Consider the following 26,060-nt stretch of genomic DNA (forward strand, 5'->3'; position numbering starts at 1 on the left):
ATAACGACGTATTACTCGTTAAGCATCACAGTGCATTAAGGCGTTGGTGTACACAGTCGGCAGCACTCGGCGGTAATTAAAAGCGGAGCAATTCCCGATATCCGTTCTTAACCGTAAGCCCCTCTCGCAGATCTTCTCGTTATACTAATCATTACAATCCGTTCATGAGCTCGGCACGAAGATGGAGGCACAAAGACGGTGAGAAAGAGCGAAAACCGGTTGACAGACGGAGAATCTTGCGGCGGAAAGATAAAGAGGTAAAAGGAGAGAAAATTGTTAAGCCTCGTGTTTTTCTACGAAATATACTAACATTACAACATATAATGCTACTTTTAAAGCCAACCGTGTACATCAGGATTATAATTTCAAACACGTGCATTACACGCACTTTCTCGAACATAGTAATTACACGTTTGACTATGCCTATGTCATCAGTAGCGATTTTACGCGGCATGACCTCGTCAAAATCAAAGAATCATCGGAATAAGGAAAAGGTAGGTTTTTTTCTTCATGTCCTTTCGTAATAAACGCGAAATCTAGAGATCCTCTCCAAGGATACACGCAGGTGCACAGCTGTTGGCAATAATATTGTCGCCAAGCCGCGATGCATCATTTTATCGTGCCGCCTACGACGCCATTAACTTTATAGCACCAGAGCGTGCCTCCCGGCATGCAAACGCCTCGACTTCCATTACCGGCGTGATACGCCGACTATTAAACAGAAATATCTCCCATCACCTCTCGCCTGCCGGTGTGCCCTACTCTAAACTCCGGGAATCTGGCTGTCGCGGATTTTCCCCCTATCATTTCCGCGACAGGGGGTTTGGATGTCACATTACCCCCCCCTCCCCTCCCCTCTTTCATTAACGTATTAGTCATGTAATTACTTTGTAGTTATTACTTCAAAAGTGTGGCGATATAGTTTTGCAAGAATTTCGATATATCTCATTGAGATATTCATAGATCGATTAATCAGATAAAACAAAGATCCAAAGACATTGTTTCGAAATTGTCTCAAGAAAAAGAATATCGTCTGAATTATATTTACGTTCTATTTCAGCTGTATTCAGTTTTTTATATTTGTCATGCACGCGAGTCCTTCCTACGCTTTCTCTGTTCGAAGGTTTACGGGACGTTGATTAGTTATATGGCTGATAGCTAGACTTTCGGTATTCGGGCAGGATTGATTAAATTCCTGACAAAGTCACAGTGCCATGTGGTAGAGAAACGCCTAAAGGTTATCATCGTTCACATATTCGTTCGTCTATCCGCTGTCCTTTTCTTCATTACTCCAGGTTTAATCATCGTTCGCAATTCGTGCGTGTGTGTGTGTGTGTGTGTGTGTGTGTGTGTGTGTATACGCACACATGTGAATGCACTTCTGCAATATAACCAGAAACAACTTGCACAGATGATTAGCTTCCTCGAAACGAAGACGTCCCATGCCAACCGCGTGCCTCAACTTTTGTTGATTTCCGCCTTTTCAGCTCACTGCTTTCAATGATACCGGCGCCGAGCGATTATAAATGTAACAGTGAGGACACACAAACGGGTTGTAATTATTTCTAAGCATGACCCATTTCGAGATATTATGCAAATCACTAAATTAGTAATCCTTGTTAACAAAAACATAATATCATCTGCAGAAATACGTAATACTGGAAACACTATCTCTTCTTACTTAAATAATAAACGAAATATGCATATTTATGAGTGCTGCCTTTCAGAGAGCAAATAGAAAAACATTTACGTGGATCAAAGTTCTTATGAACGTCAAAGGAAGAAGAGAAAGTGGAAGATCAGTATATACAAGGAAGGGGATGAGAAATCGTATAATTTACCATGCTAAAATATTAAAGATAGAAGACTACTGTGGCATCCCTGGAGTATCGACACCCCCTAACCTCGGAAACTCGAGGAACGTAACGGTACCTGCGAGGCTTCCTTAAAAATTCACGAGTCGAGGCCACCGCGGCGCTTTTTATCTCATCAAATAGTAATGCCGAGCATTGGACCGTTAGGAGACGGGATCTCCCTCAGGCTCTTCTCATCACGTGCCACGTATAGTGTCACGGGTTCTGAGAAAGGAACAATTTAATAATCTTATTATTTTTGTCAAATAATTTAAAAAAAAAAAATTACGTTGTTTTCGAAATCTTTCTTTCGCTGTCGCATTCTTTTATTTAACTATACACTTGTACGCTTTAGGAAGGGCTGAAAAGAAGAGCTACGATCGAAACGTGAGTGGTGCACGAAGAATGAATGCACTCGTGGTAAATTCATAAAAAAATGACGTACGATCGACCGGCATCATACCGTTCCTTTCGTGCCGGATGATGTCTACATCCTCGATTCGCAGTCATGTCAGGTGGTAACCTTTGTTACGCATAAAATTTTCGCGAACTGGCCTGACATTTCAGCAGGACGAAAAGTGCCTTTCGTTGTCGATCGGCGCCGTAAGTCACTTTTTCCTAATGGAAGCCGTCACTCCGCACCTTTTCGCCCTCTCGCGGCCTCGCACGGCTGGAGACGCGCGGAGGGAAAAAAAAGGGAAAGGAGTGAGAGAGCCTGGGATTCAATCTGCATTCAATATTGATTCCAATCCGATATCGTGGATTTCCATTTTTGTGATTTACTTCTTACGCCGGCAGCACTGGCACTATCTGTACTGCGAAGGAGGGTGTTTTTCGAGGGTCAACTCCAATGCATACCGATGTCGCGTCGTCATCGATCAAATATCGAACGATAAATAATCTGCCTTCGTGATGATGCACTCGCTCTCGATTCTCGCGACGCGCGTCGACAGTTGTTCGCTGAGCGATCGACTTTTCCAGGGAAAACAAAAAGCTTTTCGGTTATTCGTATCAATTACAGTAAGTCAAACTAGAAGGAATTCCTTAACGACTAAAGTTTCAGCACGTCGGGAAGTTCGCGAAGGACCACGTAGCTTTCACCGGAGATAAGAAATTATCGATCTGATTTCCACCGTGACGCAGACTCGCGTAATATGCTCCGTTAAACCGTTCAGAATCATTTTGTAACGTTGATAGTCTGCTTTTACATTTTTAGTACTTTTAAAACTGCGCCGCGAACAATCTACGAGGGCTTGTTTTAAAATCGCTCTGCGATTTTACAACCGCGTGAGTTACGTTCTCATTAGCTTAAAAGAGCATTCGTCGTTAGAGCCGAGTCCAAACCGAGTAAAAACTCCTTTGAGCAATTTAGAATCGTTCGCGCGATTCTCGTCGTTGTGCCATAGAGTGTGTTTGAGCACCCGCGATATTCGTTCGTCCTTTTTTTTCCAAGAGCGTTTTAATGGCAGTCTGGAACGAAGCATTTTACACGACGACAACGACAACGACAACGACGCCGGCGATGACGACGACGATGACGACTACGACGACGATAGCGACAAGGATGACAACGGCAAGAATGACGGTGAACGGTCTGTATGGCTATTTAAACACTTTCATAAATTCGTAAGAGAAGGCACTCTAGTCTTGCTCGCGCCATGCAATGCCTTTCTTCTCGCACGGATGTTCTTCCGTTTTGCCTCTTTTTACTATTAACCATGTACGCGTATCATACCTTTTCTTGCCTGACTCGTGATTCGTAAGACAAAAACGAGCGAAAGATGAAGAAAGGTAAGGAGTGCCGAGGAAAACAACGATTAAGAACGATGAATTTCTGAGTCTTCCATTAAGAACAATTGTGTTATAAAGAAAATTCATTATAATATAACCATGGAAAATCGCGATAGAATAATTGTTTATATATCATCTTTATTTCATCTATCGATGTAATAATTTCCAAAGTTTGATTTAAGCAAAAGAATCGATAATCAAACGAAAATAGATAAGTTTTAAATAACGAAGAAGGCGATAATATGAACTTGGCGAAACAGCGGTAGCTGCGAAGATAACGACGAAGATCGAAGAGGAAGTGCTGTTGACAGTCACTTCGTCGGGTAATAGGGCAGTTTCGTAGTCTGCAATTACCAGCGTCGTTGAGAAACACCATCTGGGACGAGTCTGGTAGTGAGCTCCGTTGAGGATCCTCTGTTTACAATTTCGGTGTTTGCTCAACGACTGAAGAAGGTTTTCCACCTCAGACGTGGACTAAGAACAGAGACCGCCGACACGTCTCACTCCTGGAACGTAGTTTCTTTCGTGTCTTTTATTCTTTCATTTGTCTCACCTCGCATCTTCCGCATAAAGTTCTTTCTCTTTTGATTTTCCGCAAACGTTTCCGACGGAGAACGAACGTATCGAAATATCTGAAAAGAAAACTCATACGCGATCGGATACCATCCCGAGTCCTGTCGTTTCTTCACCTTTCATTGGTACGTAAAAAATTTAAAACGGGTAAGAGATTGCACATGTTAACGTAATGAGTACGAAAAGGTGAATTACCGGCAAAAATTTTTCGTGATTTCTACCTGATGAAAAGGTATTACGGAACTAAAGGAGTCCCGCCGGTGGCCCGAGGACAAATTCATTTCTATCTACAAATTCATTTCTAGTACGCGCGAAGTTGGTGCCGTCGGTGAGAGAAAAAGAGAATAGGTAGGAAAAATCAAGAAAATGGGAAGTGTATACGACGACGAGCTGAAAAATCGAGAAACAAGAGGTCCGAGCGGAAGTTCAAAAATTTTTCATTTTGCGCTCGCCGTTCACGTTGTCCTTTGCTTCTTACGGGAGTGTACTTCCGCTTGATTACAGGAGAAACTGATTTATAAAGGCGCGTCTCTGCGAGACAGCGAGGAAACTGCGACCATTCGGTAACCTGCTTGCGAGTTTGCGAGGGCGCAAGCGAGTAATATACGACGGAGGGACACGTTGCCTCGCAAGAAAGCCTTGTAATTAATTTCTCGTCGAAGCGAAGCGGCGAGAGCTTGGAAGACGATACTCGCGCTTAACACCACTTTCAATATAGCCTGTAAATATATCGGCGCATAATATAATTTACAAGCTTGTCGATAACGTTGCGATATATATACTATTTATGTACTTCACAAGAACCGCTCGTACGCGATAATCAGCTTTAGATTTAGTTCTAAAGGGGAAACATGACGCACTTCTCACACTGTTTAGAATATCAAAGAATAGTGTGCACGTAATAAAAATATCGCATGGGAAAAATATTGAATGAAACGCATGTTTTCAAATATTCGACGATATTACAAATAAAATATCCTATCTTTTTTCGTGTATTTTCGACTTGCAATATCAAAAATCAACTTTATTTCATAGATATTTTGCCCAATATTTTTTTAATTTTTTACATTACGAGGACAAATGTATTAACTTTTGTTATTTTTAATTCTAAAAGTATTTAAAAATTTATGAAAGCATTATATTGGCAACGTCATGCTTCCGAATAATAATTTCTTGCAATAATCTCCTATTTGTTGTCGGACGAGAGGTGCTTGTCAAACTGAAACTTCGCCGCAGTCTTATACTAAATTCATCGTCACAATAAACTCCGCGTGGCAGGGGGGCTATCCATCCCCCTAGTTGTGAGGGCTGAATGAGAGAAAGGCGGACGCGACGAGTTAGGGACAGACTCCAGAGCATGGTAAGAAAATTACGTATACATGTAGCGGACCGGTACTAAATGTATATTTAATACTATCATTTTAGGGAAACATCGCAGGGGCAGCCTTATATTTAGTTTATATTTTCGGATGTCGGTGAAATTGTTTCGCGAGCGCACGCGAGCGCACGTGCCGGCTTTTATCGGTCACGTGCACCTGCGTATACGGATGCATCGAAATGTCAGGTGTGCATCCCTTCATTTTCCTGCATCCGGGCACTTTCAATCGAGACGCCGTATCGGCGGAGCTGCCGCATCCCATCGCAATTTTACAGCCGTGTAAATCCCGCGGAGGGTTTCCTTAATACTTCAGTGGCGTCGAGTAAACCCGCACTCGGCTTGGTCCATCGGTCTTGGGCCAATCTCCCGCTGCCAGTGCGCCGGGTGATTTTCGTGCAACAGCTCTATAGCTCTATCGGATAGGTATCGTTGCGGGTATGGGCGAGTATCGTTGTCGGCGAGACGTTGGATCCCCTCTCGTTTCCGATTGGACGTTGCTTTATTGGACGTAGCGGTGGTTTATAGATTCCGATTTTCTCGGCGAACTCCGCGTTTAACTTTTACTCCATTTACCATCCTTCTCGCGCGGCCACCACCCGCGTATGCTTCCCGCTCCTCTTCCTATCGCTTCCTGCTCCTCCTATCGAACTGCCGCATGCTTTATTCACGGCGCGGCCGAGCTCGTCTCGGCCGGGCATCCAACGTCGGAATTCGTTACGCGATCAACGATGGACGACTCCTTTTTCGCGATGGCCCGATCGATACGCTCGTACCGCCGATCGTTCAGGATCGATCAGATAATTCCGTTTTACTGCAACGTGCCGCAAGCCGTCGCTTCCTTCTTCTACGTATTGCACAAACCTGAGAGAATGTGAAGATGTAACACGCAAAAAAATACGCTCGATTCAAGCGAGGCTGATCTTATCGTTCGATGCACGTCCTCAAAGACAATGATAAAGGTACGAAGATTGCACGGGCGCGCGTTCGTGGAAGCGGAATTACCTGGTTTCCCCTGGTTATAGCTCAAAACCGCAAGGCGGTTAACGCTGCTGAATTTCTTTCCATCAAGTATGAATTTACTCAGAGAAGTTATTTCTTTCTTTCTCTAAAGAAATGTTCATGCAGCAATCCTTTTTATATTCTAAAACTATACGGCTGAGTCATAGTCGAATAATTTTCAAATCACTCAACGTACTTGATATTTCGCTCACAGTAACTAAAATTCACAGTAAATATTAAAAGTGCGACTACTTTCGAACAATTGCAAATACTCGAGATCATAAATGTTACCTTCAAAAAAAAGAAGAAAAATATGCGTTAATTACACATCGATTCGTTATGTCGGTTGCTTTTAAAATGCCAGAGGGGAAGACGTGCAACTCCTCTCGCGTGTATTCTTCGGGCGTCATGCATGCAGGACCGTCCCTTTGTAGGATACACGAGCTTTAAACTTCCCGGCCGTCTATTCTAGCCACGTACTATAACTCGCCTGGAACGCGTGCGGTCCCTCAGGGCGAACGCACGAAACGTTTCTTCCCCTTATGAAATTGTAACGGAGGCAGGATTAGCATAGGGCATTGTCTCCGGAGCGAAGGGTAGATTCACGTTGTAGCGATGTTATCGAGATCGATCCACCGATCCGTCCACCGACAGTATCCGAATTTCCATTCTCACTTTCGCTCTCGAAAATACGCCGTTTTAAATGTACATCTTAAATCTCGCGACGTGTATATTGTTTTTTCGTATTGTTTCTCGAATGTATCTAACTTTACTCGTCCAAAATTGGAAAATTTATGAAAAACAACGTCGGAAATAGACAATATTCTGTCATACTTTTTGTGAAATCAGAGAAAGTCTAAGATTAATCGTTATAGGCTTCAAAAAATTTATCATAAATATTAAACTAGAATGTTACATTTATATATTCGAAATTTATACAACAATTTGATCATATGTTCCGCTTTTATTATCCCTCGCTCGACTACTAGTTTCTTTTTAACACGCCTGCTCGACTTACGATATATAACTAGCGCTTTCAAGTCGATCTGACCCCATTCCGCATTGTATCTCCCTCAGAACACCCGCAGCGATCCTTCCCACTTCTACCAGCCGGACGATCATCATGCATATATGTAAAATGCAAAATTGTATCATCCTACACGCGGTATTCTTTCTTACGTCTCCTTCACCTCGCGCGTCCACATATCTTGCTTTTCAGTTTACCCCAGCATCCCCCGTAGAAATAAATGCTCCAGGGACTTAACGGAAGAGGGAACGAAAGAAGGGGAACCGGTTCTTGTGGGCTGTTCGGGCCCACGTTAACGTTTCACGGCCACATATCGCTAAGCGAAAATCGAAATTCCACGCCCGTTAATTCTCAATGGAATCGAATCCTGTGGTGATAGCGGCCGACCTCGCGATGTGATTTCATTGTAACCAAGCCGAATAGATCGAGCATTCGCAAAAATAACGGAATCAGACGGCGATGAAATTTACCAAAAAAAAAAAAAAAAAAAAATCTGCCGAAGTTCTCGGCTCGATAAATATTTTCATCGGTAATACGCGAGCGTATGTATGATTTATCGTTTAACGCACCAGATTGTTTTAATCGTGCGTCAAAATGAATTATTTGTTGATGGCGAAGTTGGAATTATTTTATCGCTGTTTCATCATTTTCTCAAACTTCAGAACGTATGTGGATGCAACTTCGTCGCTATCGTTGACACATTTTCGCGCGCAAGTTGCCCGCGCAAAACCCAGCATGCGGAACGTAAGTTACGTTCGTGCAAACTCTATATCGCTCCGCGGTGAACGGCTCCGGAGTAACTTGGCCAGAACGGCTCTTCCGTGCCGAATAACTCGCGCGTGTACATCAATTCGCTTCGTGTATCTATTTAATGATCACGAACGAACCAGGCGAGGAACGCCTGGAGGCGAGGAATAACTATCCGTCGTGCTTCGACGTTTTCGCGTCCCCGGTTCCTGTGTGTCCAGCGACCGCATTGTCATCTACGTTCTAAATTAGTTTCAGCGCTACCACAATCGTTGCATGAAGACGACCAATGAGAAACGACGGGACGAGAGTGGAGCAAATGCTTAGTCTCTCTCTCTCCATTTCTCCTGTTCGTGAAATAGTTTTTCATTCATGTTACGGATGATGGATTTAACGGTAACAAATATAATTGCATTTTCGAATCATCAATTTCTCTCCATATTGGAGCATTGCTTCGTCTTTCTTTTGTCGCCTGTTGATTTATTTAAGGAATAAACTTTCATCAAAGTGTTTTTTTTTTTTGTGAGTTAAGAAGTTTTCTCTTTCGTATGAAGCAAACAAGATAGATACGATAATCTTATAAACTCTCAATAAAAATGGAAATAGTCGATCAGTTTTTGAATGTTAATATTTTTTTTTTTTCCGAAAAGAACGTTGCTGTAAAAAGCGATAAGCTGAAAACTATCCGGAACAAATTTCTCTCAAATAAAATGTTCTGTTGAATCTATACATTAGTTGCTGACGGTGTTTCGTTATACCATTTGAGTATTCTTCACCTCTTTCACAAGGAAAGTCCGAGGTAATCGCTTATTTTCTTTAACAGTAGAAACTGACACTGTAAAATCGCGATAACGCGCGGAAACTCCAACATTGCTCGAAGTGCCTGAAGATACGAACTTCTTGCCGGAAGCTGTAGGTCGAGAGCGAGAGGTCGAGGCAGATGGAGGAGCACGGCGATTTTCCAATCGAGCCGCGGGGCGTTCGTTGTCTCTCCGAAGGGAACAAATCGACGAACAATGTCGACGATCGGATTTCGTCTCGGTTAGAGTCAGCCCGAATGAGCGGGTTCGTAGATAGCCGTCGCCAGGTGGAAGCGACTCGTCGCATCTTGTCGCAAACGGGGAGGGTTAAAAAGCAATTTTCCCTCTCCGGTCGAGCGTCTGGCAGCTGACCACCGTTTCTGGTGGCAGAGGCATCGGAGGCGAGATCTCGACGTAGCAATTCTGATTCAATCTACGACGACCAAGCGCGTTGCATTTACTAAAATCCGCCCGACAGTGCGTTCGTGTGTGTTGTGTACGTGGAAGAAAAAATATATATACGAGAAACCACATTTGAGATTAAAGATATGAGAATGACGAAATAAAAATTATCATCTTAAAAGCTCAGAAAATAAAATATTTCACGATACTGTAATAATTTCGTAATTTGATAATATTTAGGTGATTATTTATTACATCTCTGCATTCAGCAAATGCACTTTTTTGCAAATACAATATACGAGCTCTTAAATCGGAGCTTGTAAAAAAGGGAAAGCGTGGAAAAATCATCATACGATTCGCCTACAATGGATCGCTTAGCCAGCAGATACGTGTCAGCTGTCTCGATGACGTCCGTGTCGTTTCGCTCGGCTATGCATGATTGACAGTTTTATGGGGACAAACGGAACCCACTTTCCAAGTTACGACCGGGGTCTGGTTTTACCCCCTCAAATAGGGGCCAAACATTATGCGACATTTGATGCTAATCGATACGAGGACGGCCGCGGGGGAAAAGAGCGCCGTGGACTTAAGTTTCTCTTGAGATTTATTCGCAAATAAATTCTTTATGTGCGGCTTAAGATTAGTTTGGAGTTTATAGTTTATAAATAATAACGAAATCGTGAAACATTTATATAGGTTTCTTCATAATTTCTTATAATTCTGAGAAATTATTATAAACTATTACATTTTATTTAGATATAATTAGAATATTTATTTTTCAAAATGTTAGATATGTTAAATTAAATTATTAATTATTTTATCGCACGTATACGTATTGCGTAATAAAAAGTTATAAATCTAATTAGAGTTACGCCAAGTTATTTCGTGAGGCTTCGCCATGTGAAAAAATACAGAGGACACATTTCCTGTTTAGGGCTAAATTACGACTTTAATTACGAGTTTAATTTGCTTGTCAAATCTAAACATTGACCTCGGTGTAAACATGAAATGTGACGCACGTTGCAAATTTAACATCAAATGCAACCAGAATGTACAAAAGGGATGGACAACTCACCTCACAGTTGGAATGACTGATGTTACTCAGATTTAGCCTGAAGATCTTGTCCCTGAAAGCAAAAGAGGAAAGTTCCGTGTTAGCGTAACGGTCGAATTAAGCGTGATCGCGATAGACGAAAGGGTCGTGGGGGTAAATTTTCATTCCCAACGTCTGCGAGATGCATTACTCTCCGTGACTCGACCCTACCTTATCTCCGCCACGGTTATGTATGGTTGTGTAGCACCGCGGCACTTTGCTTACGGCTCTCTGCCGCGGCGAACGCTAGCAAACGGCACGGAATTTCTATGAGGATGGAAAAGGAGAGGACCGGAGGGTAAAGTGGTACGCGAGGTGCCTCCTTTCTGACCGAGTTCCACGTTGTCTTCTCTTTGCTCGACTCGGTGGCCGAAGTCACGTAGTTTTCGTACCTTTCGTTTTTATTAGGATTTTATTCCTCGGAAAATCGTCGTTCACGTTCGAGGCTGACGGGTAAGACATAATAAGAATGGAAGTCGGTGAATCGAAATAAACATCATAGATAATGCAGCGCGCATAAAAGCCGTCATATAAAAGTTGACGTGACTGCATTAATAAATTCGCATCAGTTGTCACGGCATTAATTTCGACAGTGGAAATGATATGTTTCGCGTATTTCGATCAATATAGTAGGTAGTGCGTTTATCAGTGCGAGCAACCTCAATGATTTTCATATAAATCTCTTCGCGACCATCGCTCCGGCAATCTGAGGTGCTGCGTTCGATCATACGTGAAAGGTATACGCGCTGCTGGGCGCCACCGATCGTAAATCGAATTTACCCAGTTTTCAAATGTGTGTGTTTCGCAACATTAACGTCGGCGCGCCGCATAACTTTATTCCAATAGCCATTCATCATCGCCTTTCAATAGAAATACGCAGTCAGACGGAATGCGCTCGCGGAACGTAAAAAAAAAAAGAGAAAGAAAAAAGCAGAAAGAGAAGGAGGAGGGAAGATCTATCCCTCAGCGGCTCTCCTTTTTCATTCATTCTGTGCATCGTACCGTGAAAAAGTAAATACCGATGTGGAAAAACAAATCCGTACTTTGGAATCTACCCGCGTCGAACTTTCGTCTCGGCGAACTTTTAGAGGGTTTTAGCAGGTGGAAAGGAAACGCGAAGGGAGAGAGAGAGAGAGAGAGAGAGAGCGAGTATCGTCTACGTGCTGGCACGTCGCTACCGAAAGAAAAAATTCGTAGGAAAGTAATTTGTGGGGGAAACTCGGGCGGGTTGTACTACGAAGTCATCGCTCAGTCGCTTTGAAATCCAATTGGTAAAACGTGCGTAATCAAACCGAGAAATTACTTCGCCGTTAAAAATCGCAGAGGAAAAATTTCATTAAGATCTCATTGACACGCTTCTATGAGAAGTGGAACATTTTCTAAAAATAAAGAAAGTGTTACTTGAGAATCGGGAAAAGAATTCGGTTCAATTTAACATTTTACATCGCCTTAAGGGCTTTCGAGAGAAAGTTTAATTAAAATCTCGAGCAGTTTGCCGAGGTCGTACAGCAATTTCTTAAACTATTAAAGACGCCTTGTAGACTGCGGAAGAAATTTCAACAAATTTCGCTGCTAATTATGCAAATAGGAACAAAGAACTTAATTAAAGGATGAATTTATATATCACATTTGCGGGGCTCTAAACAATGCCGAGTATGACCATACGTGTTGTCCGCATTTCCGCGTCCGAAATAGGTCACAGCTTGAGATAATAGCCACACCGCTTTCATGTCTAGCATAGGGTTTCACTTGCGTAATACGAACATTTTCACCCGTAGGGGTAAGAAGGAGCCTGACGAATGCCGGGCGAAATCCGAAAAGCATCGTTGTCTGAATTTGTGGTTGTGCGTGACGGACAGCTCTGACCCGGGATGCATTATCCAACGCGTCGAGACCTACCCTCACCCCTCCCCCCCTCGCTACTCTGGGGGAATACATGACAAGGGGCCAGAGAAGTAGCGTTTGCAACAATGCTATTTACTCCGATGCCTTCGGGAAAGAGATGTATATCCGCGAGAGGAGATGGGTTTAACATAATAGACCGATTTTAATAATTCCTGGTATAAATCAACGAATATACATACATCGGAATAACGTCCGCGTTTCAATAAACCGCAATGCAGCTCTGACGTTTTAATACGTCACTTTTCATAAAATAATAATAACCGGGAATACAAAAGCGCGCGTAAGAGGTGGAACGGCATGAAAAACGAATGGAACGCGCATACAGTAGAAATACACGATTTAGCACAAATTAGATTCAACCTAATTCTTCTATACAATTTTATCAGCTGCAGTCCGACGGGTAATCCACTAAATCGATATACGACGTCCGAAAGTGTTAACATCGTCGCAAATGTTCGGTAGAGAGAGCTCAATTGCCACAGTTGGCTCTGCAACGCCGCAAGCTCGTGGCCGTTTTCACCCTGCGAGCATTCGCGATCGTAACTCACGCTTCTCTCACGCTATCTCGAGCTTTTTCCGAGTTGTTTCGGCGTTGCGCGTTACGGCGTTACGAAGGTGAAAATCTCCGCCGTTGCGTTTCCGGCAACGGTTATTGGGGACAATTAGGAGGAAAATCAGTCGCGACTAGATGCGACATGTTAATCCTCAATCGCGCTGGCTTCTCCGTCGGATGGGGAGAATTGACGCCGACAATAGAAAGTCTGGCGCGAGAAACACGGCAGGTGCCGACGGAATGAGATGAAAATATGATCGACGAATTTTTATCTCGTTTCGCTAGACGCCCGGCAGACACCAGTCGCGAACAGGGATATATAGGCGAGTTATATTTTTTTTCGTACAACTCTCGCCAGCGGCCTCTCGCTTGATAATTGGGAGCGTTCAATTAGCGTGCCTTAATTGCGGAACGAACCACAACGCGGGGTGCCGATTCTCAAACTACAATTAATGGCTATCACCTTTCTAATTAACGAGGAACGATGCTCGCGCGTGTATCGATCGTCGCTTGCGATAACGGAGAAAAAACGATATCGTGAAGAACGGGTATGATGACGGACACGAGAAAAGAATTGCGATCCAGCACGAGGTCATGCAAGCAGAAGAGAGAGAGAGAGAGAGAGAGAGAGAGAGAGAGAGAGAGAGAAAGAGAGAGAGCGCGAGAGTCGATCGATATACAAAAGTCTGAATGTCTTAAATCCATTTAAAAATTACATTTCATGGTCATGAAACTTAAATGTCTCTTAGCATCGAAAGAGGAATATCAAAACGATTTCCTTTAAGACTGTTATCGGAATTTTCTTCGATATTGTAGTTTCATAGGTAGATACGTATATATGTACAAGCATGTGGAACGAAGCCAAGAAACAGGAAATGTTAAAGTCGAAGTAGCCGCTTTCCTTGGGAAATGCAATTTATCGTAACTGCGCTTTTCCTTTTGTCGCCCCATATGGCGAGCTCTATTGCAAAGAGAAAGAAAGAGAAGATAGATAGAAGATAGATAGAAAAGGAAAGAGAGAAAGGAGAGAAAAGCAAAATTATTTCAAAAGTGGAAGCTTTTATGTGATTGTGCTTTATTTTTCCGTCGCACAGAAATATGATTTATATCATCTTTATTTGATTTTTCTACCTTTATATGTTCAAATCAGTTACTGTTAATTTATCTTTTCTATCTTTCACGAAAGGATTATCCATTTTAAATTTCGAAGATTAATATTTATTTTATTTATAGTAAAGATTATACATATATATACTTTGTTCTCTCAAAAAAAAGATTAGATAATATAATCATTTTTGCTACTGGTGAATCACAAGTTGTAACATTACAACTCCAAATGATTTCGAAACAGCGAAGTCAATTGAACGTCTTATTTTATTGACGAAAACATACTCTCGTGTTCGAATTGTAAGAGAACTTCGTAACACAATCCGTTTCGTCTCACAAAGGGATTAAGCAAGCATCGCTCTTGTCTGTCTTGAAATTTCTTCATATCCATGAGCAGTGAAGACCATCCTCGCTGCGTCTCCATTACCGGGGCTTCGTAGCATTTTGCTGGCATTTACCAAATTAAGAGGAGGGAGGTAACACAAAAGAGAACGGGGAGGAGAAACGGGGCGTACGTTGGCGGATGGTCGCCGAGGGTGGCGGCGACAGAAGCAACCTGGGACCGAATCAAGAAATAATACTCCGCTGAGATAATGATGTGACGTCTCCCCCGCAATCTGTACGAAATTCGGGAAGCAACACAGAGTCGACTCTTTAACTTTTGCTACCGCCGAGTCGCCATCGAGGAAATAGTAGCCCGATACTCGTGCGAACAGAGAAGAGTCGATCGATTTAACGGGTTATTACCTAGGGAACGGCAAGAAACACTTCGAGGAAACTTTTAATTACAATTAGTTTGCGTTGAGAGATCTAAATCGGGATGAGAAAATTAAGAAATGTTAAGAGATACGCGCGTCGAGAAGAAAGCGCGGTGAAAAACAAAAATACAATTCATAGAGAATTAACGAGTGGATTTGAGTTTAAGTATTCGCCATTGTATCTGTGATACGCATATTAAATTCGCAATATACCATTTCGAATGCAATGTCTAGAGTTGTTACGTTTTTCAGGGATACAACAGCAAATTCATTAATTCTGATTTCTGTCGACACGCCGTTTTTCATTTCCTCGACAACCATAATTGCCGAGATCGTCAGTTTCGATTTGTATTATGTGTTTGCTTTTCATGCCGTTTCCTTCCGCGGTTCAAAGGCACCGAGTAAATTGCCTTTCTGCAAAGTGAAACATTTAGAGCGAGAGGATTCTGATCATCTTCCATAAAACGAGGCAGACGGGTAAATAAGTCGGGTAAGTCTGCGGTTTTCATGAACAATAATAACAAAAGCGGTAAATAGAAATATGCGCACAATCGTGAATTGAAATAGCTGAATATTGTAGAATAAAAGCGTTTCAAATATTTTCGCTCTCTCCAGCCCTCATAGATATGCAAGGCGCCGTTCTATATCGTTCTATGCAACGATAATTATTATCCCGAAAGCTGAGATCATGTGTAATCCCTCAAAGTTCAGATTATCCGATTACTCGATGACATCGGAAAATTCAATCAAACAGCACGATTCCCGGCGCTTCGCGCACGTTGCAGAATTTTAATCACAGCAATCGTAAAAATCCGCAGTGTGGCACGTACATATGTATACGATCCCGGCGCGCTGACGTAATACCTCTGTCCTCGGGCTTTGACGAGGGAATGTCGCAACTTTTCCCAGGGATTTTCATGGCGTGACATTTTATTACGGAGCCTGGAAAAAGTTCTACTTACATAGCTCCGACGTATAGGGCGTCCCTCTTACTGTCCAGGTAGAGCGTTCTGTAGTACAGCATGCCACAGCTGAATTCCCGCACGTGGTCTGAAAGCAAAAGTAAATAAGGGGATTAAATACGACGTCGTAGCGCGGTGAAATTCATTTTCCGTGCCGCGGAAACGCGGCGAAGCCGCCGCCGTCGTCATCGTCGCCGCCGCCGCCGCGTCGTCGCGGCCGCGCCGCGCGCTCGGTGGATCGTTAGATTTTCATTACGACTTTTATAATAACGGCCGGATAGAGTAAGGCGCAACCCTACCACCTGCCGACCTCGCCGGTAATCCGGCTAAAGTCAACTCTGACTTATCTCTACCGTAAACTCGTCGGAATTACACGGCACGTAACGCGCGCTCGACATTTTCGTTCCATCGGCCAGCGCGGATTCGCTGAAATCCGCGCGGCGGAAATCAACTTGCGCAAGGAGCCGCATGTTAATATTAGCGAATAAAGCGGCCGCGAGAAGAACTTTTGCAATTGTCTTCGTTGTAAGTGTAAATTCTTGTGCGCTTTGAAAAATATATATATTTCAAAGCGCACAAGAATATATATATATATAAATTCTAGGGTAAAGAAAATATTTAACTCTTCTCGGATTTTGTGGAGTTTCTTGAAAATTTAAAAAGCATATGATTCGTCTCTTTATCAAAGTAAAGTAAAGGAACAAGAAATGAAAGGATAAACACATTTCACATTTTCAGGCAAATGTAATAATTTCCGAAGATGTGTTTAAGAAGATCGAGTTAAATCTATTATTATCCGCACATTGATTTAAAACGTGTAAAATTCAGCGGATCCACCGTAATCACGCCAACGAGAAAGAAAACGGTCGACGGCTCTTGCCAACTTCATCTCTTCCTCTTCTTCTTTTTTATCTCATCGACACTGATCTGCTTAACATATGAAAGAAAGCAGCCCCTTTCTAAATATACTCGTTCCACTCCGGGCTAACAGAGCGCGAACAATACTATATTTTATACGGTATCAGGAGGGGCCGACGTCGAATGAAAGGGGTTCTTACTCTGGAACAGAGCTACTCTTCCTGCGTATCTATCCCTTGTACCGCCCTTCTCCCGCTCTCCACTGTCTTCTCACGTACCTGTCTCTCTCTCTCTCTCTCTCTCTCTCTCTCTCTCTCTCTCTCTCTCTCTCTCTCTCTCTCTCTCTCTCTCTTTGTTTCCCTTCTTCTGTATCTCCCCGCGCTAACCGACCCTTCGCGTATTCTCTTTCCTTCACAAGTGCAATCGTGCGCGAAGGATGTAAAAATTTGCGATCTCGCTTTATCTCCGCGGGACGACCGACGTTACGCTACGATCCCTCTAATGTCGGACTTATTCAAAGCCGATGTACCACCGTAGGTCGTTAGATCGGCCCAGATAGATCACGGCTAGAGACTATGCTTCTCTCCCACGAGAGATTACGAAATTTATATTCACTCGTGAACACGAACGTTCGCGTTTCCTCCTTTTTCGCCGATTCATTCAGAATACGCTCGCGCTCGTTTCCCTCGAATATACGTAGGCATATTCCGCGCGAGAATTATTTCGATTCTTATCGTCGTAATAAAGCAGTATCGCCTGCTGTGCACGGAAGCGACATCCGCACCTGCCGCTCGTTGTATCCGAGTTAATATAACTGTTGCATCCCGACGGCCGGCGGCGCTTCTATTTTTGACCCACGCGGTAAAATTGGCCGCCCCACGACTCGTACGATTGTTAATGGGGTAAACGATGTCGCGCGACGTAAGTTCTATTTGTGCAAAGCGAGATTCGCTCTTTTGGTAGAGAGTTATTTATTAAGTGCGCCGAGTGCAAAGGGAATGCGGCCCGAGTTGTAGTAATAACGTGTCTCGTGTACTCACTTTTGTATCTTCATTCAGCAAAACTGGTTCTGTAAGATATATAGTAACCTTGTCAACGCGTAATTTATACGACTATTCTCATGGTACTCTATTAAATGGGCGCAATTAGAACTTTCTATGGTTTCGCAAATTCGCAAATATATCTCATATAATTATTCAATAATTGTTACATTATTTTCAATTGCATCGCGTGCCAATATTTGCTTAATTAATTATATACGATATATGCGTAATATAAATAATTAATCGTTCAATATTGATGCGCTGGAGAAATGTATGATGCCGTCGCGCTGAGTTCTCCGATAAATATTTACCGTCGTAATTTACCGCCATTAAAAGACGTCCACGGCATGTACGTGCGCAAACACACTGCCTACTTATCGTAAATTACTTGCAACGCACTCCCATAAGAACGTGCGCTTGAACTTCGGGGGACGATACAATCGCTAATCGAGGTTGTTAACAGTGCGTGATAACGCCTTAACGACCCTAGTTGCGGAAACCATCCATTTGAATTCGGTGGTTCCGGCAACGGCCTAATACCTTTACAGTATTTCTTAATTAAGCACAGAGGGTACCACCGAGAGGGTATCAACGACCTAGAATCGTTACTATCGCGACCATTATATCTAATAAAAAAGAGAAGGGCCACAAAAACCGAGGGTCGCGGTAACAGAAACCATTGCCATCGGAAATATATAGACGTATAAAGGTATAAATTATTTTGTATTTCGTTGAGTTTTAAGAGCGAAATGGTTATCCAGACTATTTTTTCTGATTATACGTATAATACATATATCTGTATGTATAAAAACTAATGTACAATAACTCATAAAAATAAGAGCATCTAGCTAATAAGTCATTTATCAGGCTATAAACGAAAAGAAATTACTTTGAAGATTACTTCGAAAATAAATATCGCTTTAGATTTTACGTTCATCGCGGATATACCCGATATTTTTACTACCAAACTATCGTCGATATCGTTGATTTAAATCCTACCAACTTTATGGATCTCAATATGTAACGAGAGGACGATTCGCTCTTTAAATCCTCTCTATGTACGTTCGTGTCATGCTCCAATTCCCTAGTCTTGTGTACACGTTTTTGCATCTAAATGCATTTTCCTCGAAAGCCTTTAATCGCTGTTTGCAGAACATCCGGTTTCAGTCCAAGCAATAAATAATCCGACTTTCTCGAAAACTCATTTGATATATCTTATACTTTTATTACGTATCTTTCATCAATACAGTTTAATTTTCTTCCTAATGTAACGGTCAAAAAATAAATTCTATTAAGAATTTAATCAATACGAAATAATTATTAAATATTCTACATGTCTATTATATTTTTAACACAAAAATTTTTAACACAATTTAATAATGTAAAAATTATATATGAACGTACATTAGAATATTTCGTATTTTCGAAAATATTTATCTTGGATATTTTTCGTTAATTCAAATGTGTAAATCAAATAAATCCCCCAAATAGTTTAATGCATTTTACGAATAAATAAAATAATATTTATAAAAATAAAAAAACGATAACTAAATGTAAATCATGATAATAGAAAAGTGAGATTATGCATTCAAAATAGTGACGCGCTGAATTGAATTGCCATTGAAAGGCACATAAGGGCGATGAAAATAACCATGTGGACGATCAGAGATCTTTTAGAAATTTTATTGCTTTTATCGTAATAGCTTTTGAAATCGCTTCGGTTCTTCGTGAATCGATTTAAAGTCAATGTTATTCAAGTTTAATAAGCCCAACCGCAAGCACGAACATATGTGTACGTATTCGTGATCTTACGAGAAAAGTCAACGACCCCCCCTGGATTGCGAGGTCGCTGTGATAAAAGTTCTTGATATGATATTTTCGACAATCTCTTCCCGAGAGATATTGTAAAACTGGATGGTTATTTTTAGGGAATTTACATCAAATAGATTTGATCTGCAGCCCGCGTAATTTTTGACGAGAGATCGATAACAGATGAAGCTGCAGGATCATCCTTCGTGTTCACAGATGATCTTTATGGCAGATTTATGTAGGGCGTCTTATCGGTAGCCAAGCGAATCCTAGGGCACGTGCAGAACCAATACGACCTCTCCCTATCGCGCGTACGAAGGGAAATGCGAAACCATAAAGAGAGCCAGAGTTGCAATTGAATAAAGTGAAGCTGGCGTGCGGGGCTCAACTCAGCCCGCACAATGGCAGATTAGACGCGCGATCATTTTTTACATTCGTCTGGCTTCGTTCCAGCTGACACCGGCATATGGCCGCCAAAGATTACGAGGGTACCACCGCCGCGGCCGTGTCCAATTTCCAACGTTATTATTATTTTAATCCCTTGAGCTCGAGGCAAGGTGCCGCGCGGTACCCGCGACGGATAGCGAAAATATTCTCCATCGCGGTAATTTCAATTGCAAAAGCGCCCTTTTTAGCTTCCCATGATCCATCTCGGGCTGCTGCGTACCGCACTGACTTTGAAAAATGAGATACATTCTGCACGATGCATAGCGCAAGCGATCAAATAGATTTCACGGATAATATGTAAAGAAACGTATTATGTCAAGAACTTTTGTTTGAGATTAACAAATTACCCGGTCATAACAGTAAGATGCATTGTAACGCTTTTGCGATTCATATAAACTTTCACGTGTGTGAATACGAGCCATTTTTAACAACCATATTCTTGAATTTATGAAAGGAGAGATGCATTTCTGCTGCGCAAAGTACTGACTTTTTGATCGCGCCAGCGAGCCGAATCAAACCTGTTTTCCGATTGGAGGTGCAGATGGCAACAAAACTCAGGACAAGGTAACACGATACGAGGAGGAGGAGGAAGAGGAGAGAAAGAGAGAGAGAGAGAGAGAGAGAGAGAGAGAGAAAGAGAGAGAGAGAGAGAGAAAGGAAGGGGAAGGAGATCGAATGTCTCTGGGGTCTCGATTCGCAATCGCTCTTTGGTCAAGGCAAGATCATCGCGTGGGATAGAACCTGCTGACGCGTTTCGAGGACCTTTTATCCGGTGTGAAACGCATCTTCTATCCTTCGTGTCTGTCAGGAGTTGGTTCAGACGGGGGGGGGGGTCAAACTAGGCGTGTGTATGCGCACATACTCGACCACCTCGGCCGCGGCTCTTGACAGAATTGACATGTTTGGAACTCGTCTACTCCGCTTGCGGATTCGCCGGACCTCGACACGACAATACACTCTTCTCGAAACCGAAAGTCCCCATGCGAACGCCGTCGGCCATTGTACAAACTTTCCAGGTTCCCCGGAGTATCGATCATAGCGTCCGATACTACTTGTCGCTCGTGTCGTTAATCGAATTCGCAAGAACAGTGGAAAATTTTAGAGTTTAAAGGGGTTCTCGAATGGAACAGCATTTAGGGACTTTACGGTTAAAATCACCTTTTCAGCTAACATGCTGTTATAATATTCACTTCGCCGCGATATCGCAAAAATCTAAGAGCATATCGAGACTCTTGCACCCTACTTTTCGGAACACGTGCGGATATTGAGCGTAACTATGACGACGATTACGATTTCATTTCACCCTCGTGGCACGAGTTCTGATCGAAGGTTGCCAGGTGCGTGCGAATCCGCATTTCGCCTCGGTTATAGGTTCGGCTGGTAACAGAGGGTAGCTAGGCTGCGGATTAAATGGGAGGCGAGGGTAGCCGACCGAGGAAACAATTCTCAGAATGCGAAACGAGATGCCGAAGATGGCATCAGGGACAAGGATTTTGCAACAACGGTCTTGATAATAATCCTAATAAACCGACAAACCGACAACGCGAATGAACAATTGGTCGAGGAGGAATTCAAGAGAATCGTTTGCAACCGCGGAATCAGAGGGAGGAAAAGTACGAGACGGAGCAGCGTTGCGGAACATTATTGCGTAAGAATGTAATAATGTGAAAATTCGAGAGAGCAACGAAGTTTGAAATAGAAATATCAAGTCGGTCTAGGCGGAACGGCGCGCGAACGGAGGAGAGGAAGAGGGGTGGGGTTTCGTTGACAAAGTAAGTATAACATAGGTATGACGAAGCAAAGAGAGAAAAAGAAAGGGAGCAAAAAGAGAATCCAAAAGAAGGACGTAAGAGAGGGTGAAAGCGGAGATGAAATGGGGCAAAGCGTGGCTGGTGCGCGGCGCACCGCCATGTCACGCCCTTCTCATTAATCAACCCTCTCCCAGGCATCTCTGTCTCTATTTCTCTCCTTTTCTATTCCTCCATTTATCGTATCCATTCTCGCTGTCACACTTACAAGATCATTTACTTCGCGGAATTTGATTATCGCATATTTTAATCTAGATAATAGGCCTACAGGGCGTCTAAGAAAAATGTATAAAGGTGATGGGTGACACCTTGATCGATCGATCGATCGACACGCGCGTTTATCAATTTAAGATTACACGTTTCAGAATATCGCTATTAATTTATTTTTAAATTAAACATCAATGAGTTGAAAAAAAAAAATTCACGAGGTAATATTCGTTAACGTGAAACGTTGCAAAGTTCAACCGCAGGAGCGACAAGACATTGCGCACTCTGTAAACAGTTCTATTAGTATGACAGTTCAATTTAGTTAAAGGCTCATTAAGTTAATGCATTGCCGTCATACAGTTGTACCAGATTTGGATCAGATTTACTTCGTGAGTCACGTATCAGAGGCACGAAGTGGAAACATCATTCTGATATCCTTTCTCACTCCCTTTCTCCCCGTCTCCTGTCGCCTTTGCACCGTTCTTAGTCAGTACGAACATGAGCTTCTTGATAGTTCCTCACAGTAAATGAACTATTGCTCCTCTTAATTGGTAGCACGATATCCTCTTATTATTGATCTTATAATTGATCAAGTTAAACCATAACGTGCTACTGAGAGAACCAAAGAAGTCGGATAATACGCGACTCTCAACTGTATAAAAGAGAAGTCCAATTTCAGAAAATATTTTTATCGCTCGTTTCTATACACATGCACACGCACACACACATACACACATGTATAAAATATATTCTATTATTGAGTAGGAAAAATCGGGTATATACTATTTTCAAATACAAAATCAATTTTGACGTCACTCGATCTCTTTTCATCTGATAAATCGAGATTGAAATAATTCACAGACGAGATCAATATATAAAACGCGATATGATATCGCACTGCGCAAGTTAAATATCATGCTTAAATATTCTATTGAAAATTTCGAGGTAAAATACGATTAAAAATGTTCTAACTCGTCAGTAGAAATATTTGGATTGAAGCGACGTTCGTTGCAAGTACAATCGACAATGTCAAAGTCGAGTTGTACAAAATGGTGTTGGCATTTGTAATGCCAGCACAGCCAACGCACCAGCGGCATAAAATGGAGACCGATCGAAAAGCGAATTATAGCGCGACCACCGCCGCACCGGTTGACAGCTCTCTCACAGTTCACGTTCGATACTGTAACAGTCATGGCCCGACCTCAATAATAATAAGCATTTCGATTGGTCCTTTGCACGATTCAATTGTTTATTCACACACATTTTCGCACACGTGAACATCTACTGCATTTGACAGATATGTTAGCTTACAGATACAGCACGGTAACAGGTACGTGTGTATCGATATTTTCGCTTCGTTATTAATTATTAATGTCAAAAAGGAGAAGATTGAAAGAGACCGTCTGTTGTTTCAGGTCTCTCTCAGAGCCGATTTCCATTTCATACTCTTATGCGAAAAGATTATCGAAAAGAGCTATCGGTTTTAGCTTATCCATTATCGATTCTATCCTCAAAGTGACTTCGGGATCCATCTCGCTCGCGATAAAACCTGACAAACAGCGATATGGGGCGCACATTAAAATATCCTCGTCGACAAGCGTATCGGCGTCAGAGACGATGGTGGTGACGCAGATAAAGACCGAGCGAAGCAGGCGCGACAGAAAAAAAGACAGAAATAAAAGAAAAGAGAGATGGGGGGAGGGGGGAGCGGGGGGGGGGAGGACAAAAAGAAAACGCGGAGAATTTTCACCGCTTCGCTACGGCCGGACCGTACGGCGCAAGCGAGAAGAGAGAATAAAAGAGGATGAATAAAGCCTGAAATAAATTGCGTTATCTTTTCGTTCCACGCGTACGGCTACCGTCGCTACACTGGGCGCAGCGTGCTGCTGCAGTCACCACCACCGCCCCATCGTCGACCCCCTAATACCTTTCCCGCACGCGCGGGGAGGGAGGCAGTCATTTTTAGAGGGCTCTTCAGAGCTTTTCTATGGCGTTCTCGGCGGGACTTGGACTCGGATGGTATATGAAAGACTCCGCTCGAGAGATCTACTTTCTCTACCTTTCTCTTTCTCTCGGCATGTCTGACTGGTCCGCGAGGACTTTCCTTTCTTATTGACCTCCGCTCGTTCTTCACCTGCGAATCCCTGATTCATTCGACTCTAGGATTTCCTTCCTTCGTTTCGTGCACTCCAGGTATTAATTTTTCAAAATTTTTCATCGCGGCTGCTAGATCTCATAATGAGGTATAGGAGGTAGGTTTGCTAGGTGGGTAGATTTGGACGCGTAACTTTAGCAAAATTAACAGAGTGTGATGCTTTTTCTCTTATTTTCATGAGTTAAAACTATGGATTAATATTGCAAGGTAAAACTCGGTGGGATATTATACTTCATCATATACAATCATTTACGCAAATATACTCCATCAATGTCTCATAAATTTATAATAAGTCCTTCATCCTAGATTTGTTACCCTATATATACCACCACATTTACGCTTTATTTGCGTGCAAAGTTCATTGCCAAATGTTGGATCGAAGTATTTAGATTATCCCTCTTCGCAATCTAATTGAATCTCTTTTCGCCTACATTCTGGTTTGTCGCAGATGTTTATCAGAAAAACGTTTTAGCAGAAAAAGGCGTGAACAGGAAAAGGGTAGGCTGGTCTATTACTTTTAGAATTTCTCAGATTGCTAATCAAGATTTGATAAACCTAACAAAAAGAGGAAGAGCATGGGGACTGTGTCGAGAGAATATACAGAGAGAATGGTAGGAAAGAGGCAGAAAGAGGCAGAAAGAGAAAGGGCTAACGCAGAGGCAGGAAGAGAAAAGCGAAAAATGGGAGAGAAAGAGAGAGAGAGAGAGAGAGAGAGAGGGAGAGGACGAACGGGTTGGCCCACGATCGGATCTGCAGACTCGCGTTTATCATCGTCGGCGAATCTACTTCGGGGGCTGTAATCACCTCTCCCTCCACCGCTGCCGTTCCTCGCTAATAACGAGTTACAACCCTTCCGCCGTCGAGCGAGGCCGACGGAGTGAAGGCGGAGAGGAAGCAAGGGCGGCCACCTCGATCTGAGTTGCGGGGGTGGGAGTAATTGCCAACGTAATCACACACGTTGCACAAACCGTGCCCTACCCCCTTTCCCGTACAGAGCTCGCTCGCACAGAACTAACCCCTCACGGTGCGCATCCCTATGGCGGAGAGATCCGTTTTTAAGGATGATCAGATAGACGACCTCCGCAAAATGTCCCGCGGCTACTAATCCTCGCCCTTTTTCGGCGATGCCGAGAGGGAGACCGCGCGGATTTTTCGCATCGCAGAGGCACGAAAAATGTTTCTAACGCAGTAAATTTTCACTTATCTCAGGGAAAACAACGACGGCGAAATATATTTTTCCCGTACAAACCGTATTCGCGCACCAAAAATACGAAAAGAATATAAAAGTTAATATCGCTTCTATTAACTCCCACACAATTCTAGATAGAGATTGAAACAAACTAATGGACTTAATTCACATCATTATTATCATTGTCAACCAATGACAATGATAATAATGATGTGAATTAAGAACATAATCAATTTTCTTTAATGAAGATGCATCGCCATATACAGAATGTAATGTAATTATGATGATAATTCATCTCATTTGCATATCATTTTGCGAATAAGCGCGACTGAGAGAATTGACACTTTATTTGTTACAACGTATGAAGCGTATTATAATTGGCTGCGAATGGTCAACAAAGTGTTCTGAATGCATTGTTAGCATAATAGTTCGCATAATTTAAACGCCTAATAAGTGCTATGCGCGAAAAAGATAATCAAACGTTAATAATTGTCATTCCTTTATAAAACAATTCTATCTTATTAAAAACGATTTCAATATCTTAATGAGAGAATAAATGTAAAAGTCAATTAATTCATAACAATCATAAAAGCTTA

General features: G+C 42.4%; 1 protein-coding gene across 4 annotated transcripts in view; it reads right to left on the bottom strand.

Annotated features, from left to right (window-relative positions):
• Sema2a (Semaphorin 2a) overlaps positions 1 to 26,060 on the bottom strand; it is a 317,771-nt gene that overhangs the window by 18,510 nt on the left and 273,201 nt on the right. For all 4 annotated transcript variants that reach the window (XM_089070328.1, XM_089070329.1, XM_089070327.1 and 1 more), the window contains 2 exons: positions 15,949 to 16,036; positions 10,646 to 10,697 (listed from right to left, as the gene is read on the bottom strand). In XM_089070328.1, coding sequence (XP_088926454.1) covers positions 10,646 to 10,697; positions 15,949 to 16,036 — 140 coding nt within the window. The remainder of the gene's footprint in view (positions 1 to 10,645; positions 10,698 to 15,948; positions 16,037 to 26,060) is intronic.

The sequence above is a fragment of the Pogonomyrmex barbatus genome, unplaced genomic scaffold, assembly GCF_055798465.1.
Source record: "Pogonomyrmex barbatus isolate J1 unplaced genomic scaffold, ASM5579846v1 scaffold10, whole genome shotgun sequence".
Classification (NCBI taxonomy): Eukaryota; Metazoa; Arthropoda; class Insecta; order Hymenoptera; family Formicidae; genus Pogonomyrmex; species Pogonomyrmex barbatus.